Raw genomic sequence first — 1,697 nt, forward strand, 5'->3', positions numbered from 1 at the left:
CTATGGTGCCGCCCGTCGGCCGGGAGGGGGTGGAGCCGGAAGCCGGAAGCGGGACGCCGGGAGAGGTGGGCGGGGGGAACTATGGAGTGCACCGGAAGTGGAGGTCTAGAGCGGCGTCGCGTGGAGGTGGGGGTGGTTCCTGGTCGGTGGGGGAGGGGCTGGGTCTTTAACGGGGGGCCTGAAACCTTTTAAATGGGGGTGTGGCTGAGACCCCCAAGGGGGGGGGGTGCTGGGCCTTCCTGGGGGGTTGAAGCCCTGTTATGGGAGGGTTGAGTCCCCAAGGGGGGCTGGGCCTTCCTGGGGTGGGGGCTGAGTCCCCAAGGGGGAGACAGGCCCCGTTTTGAGGGGTCTGGCCTGTTATGAGCATTGATCACGGGGACAAGGAAGCTGGGCCCCCGAACAGGGCACTGCTGCCTGTGGTGCTTGTCACTCTCTCCCCGTCTCTGCCCGGGCCTGAGACCGCAGTGCGTGAGGGGATGTGGGGGCACGATGGCAGCATGTCCTACCTCTGCTGAGGGCTCTCGCTCTCAAATGCCCCTCAAGAGGCATCAGAGAGTTACTTTGCAGGGGGTCCTTCCTGCCCCCCAGCACTTGGGCACACTGCAGACTGAGGCCTCTGGGCAGCTCGGCAGCTGCACGTCTGGGCATCTGTAGAGGCTGGGTCCGGGGTGAGCTCAAGACCCAGCTCCCCCATTTGTGCCCGTATCCTGGGCTCGCTATCCCGGGCTCACCGCTTCCCTCCTCTCTTCCCCAGCAGTCTCGGCTCTGGACCGCAATGCTTCTGCAGGCTGCAGCCTAGCCCTCGCCATGCCCTTCTCCGACTTTGTGGCAGCCCTCAAGGACAACCCCTACTTTGGTGCAGGCTTTGGCCTGGTAGGGGTGGGCACAGCCCTAGCACTGGCTCGCAAAGGGGCCCAAGCGGGGCTGGTGGCTTTCCGGCGCCACTACATGATCACACTGGAGGTGCCTAGCAAGGACAAGAGCTACCAGTGGCTGCTGAGCTGGATCTCGCACCACGCCCAGCACACCCAACACCTCAGCGTGGAGACCTCCTACCAGCAGCATGAGAGCGGGCGTGTCACCACCAGGTTCGACTTCATGCCCAGCCCAGGAAACCACTTCATCTGGTAAGAGCAGGGCTGCAGCTTGGCAGGGTGGATATTTTTTATGCAGTGGGTTATTAACGTGGGATTTATCACTGTAGGAGGTGGCAGAGGCTGAAAGCAGAGCCGAGCTGCCGTAGGAGTAGAAAAGGATGTAAAAGAATTAGAAAAGGTCCAGAGAAAGGCAACTAAATGAGCAGGGGCCTCGAGTCATTGCCAGAGTAGGAGAGGCTAAAAAGGCCGGGACTGAGGGGAAAGAGGACGGGGGTCTGGCATCATGCGGGCTGTGGACCAAAGGGGCAGAGAGCTGTTGTTCCCCGCATCCCAGACACTAGAGCCAGGCGCACTGGTTGCAATGAGCAGGGGATGGGTTTAAAATGAACAAGGGACAGGACTTTTTGACGTAATGCACCATTAAGGCATGGGATTTGTTGACCCAGGTGGGTTTGGAGACTGAGGGCAGAGCCAGGACCAGCAAGGGGCTGGGTACATCCATGGAGGATCCATCTATTCATGGCTGTAGGGCAGAGATGTTTCCTCGGGCAGCTCCAACCCAAACTGGGGGACTGTGGTGTCGACACCTACACAGTCAAA

The 1,697-nt window shown here is 60.7% G+C and overlaps 1 protein-coding gene across 1 annotated transcript in view; it reads left to right on the forward strand.

The window, feature by feature from the left end:
* Positions 1-73: 73 nt before the first annotated feature.
* Positions 74-1,697, forward strand: part of LOC109301475 (mitochondrial chaperone BCS1) — a 22,666-nt gene continuing 21,042 nt past the window's right edge. The window contains exons 1-2 of the mRNA XM_019522663.1: positions 74-126; positions 755-1,127. Coding sequence (XP_019378208.1) covers positions 808-1,127 — 320 coding nt within the window. The 5' untranslated portion in view covers positions 74-126; positions 755-807. The remainder of the gene's footprint in view (positions 127-754; positions 1,128-1,697) is intronic.

The sequence above is a fragment of the Gavialis gangeticus genome, unplaced genomic scaffold (genome assembly GCF_001723915.1).
Source record: "Gavialis gangeticus isolate Ggan-Ray unplaced genomic scaffold, GavGan_comp1, whole genome shotgun sequence".
Taxonomy (NCBI): Eukaryota; Metazoa; Chordata; order Crocodylia; family Gavialidae; genus Gavialis; species Gavialis gangeticus.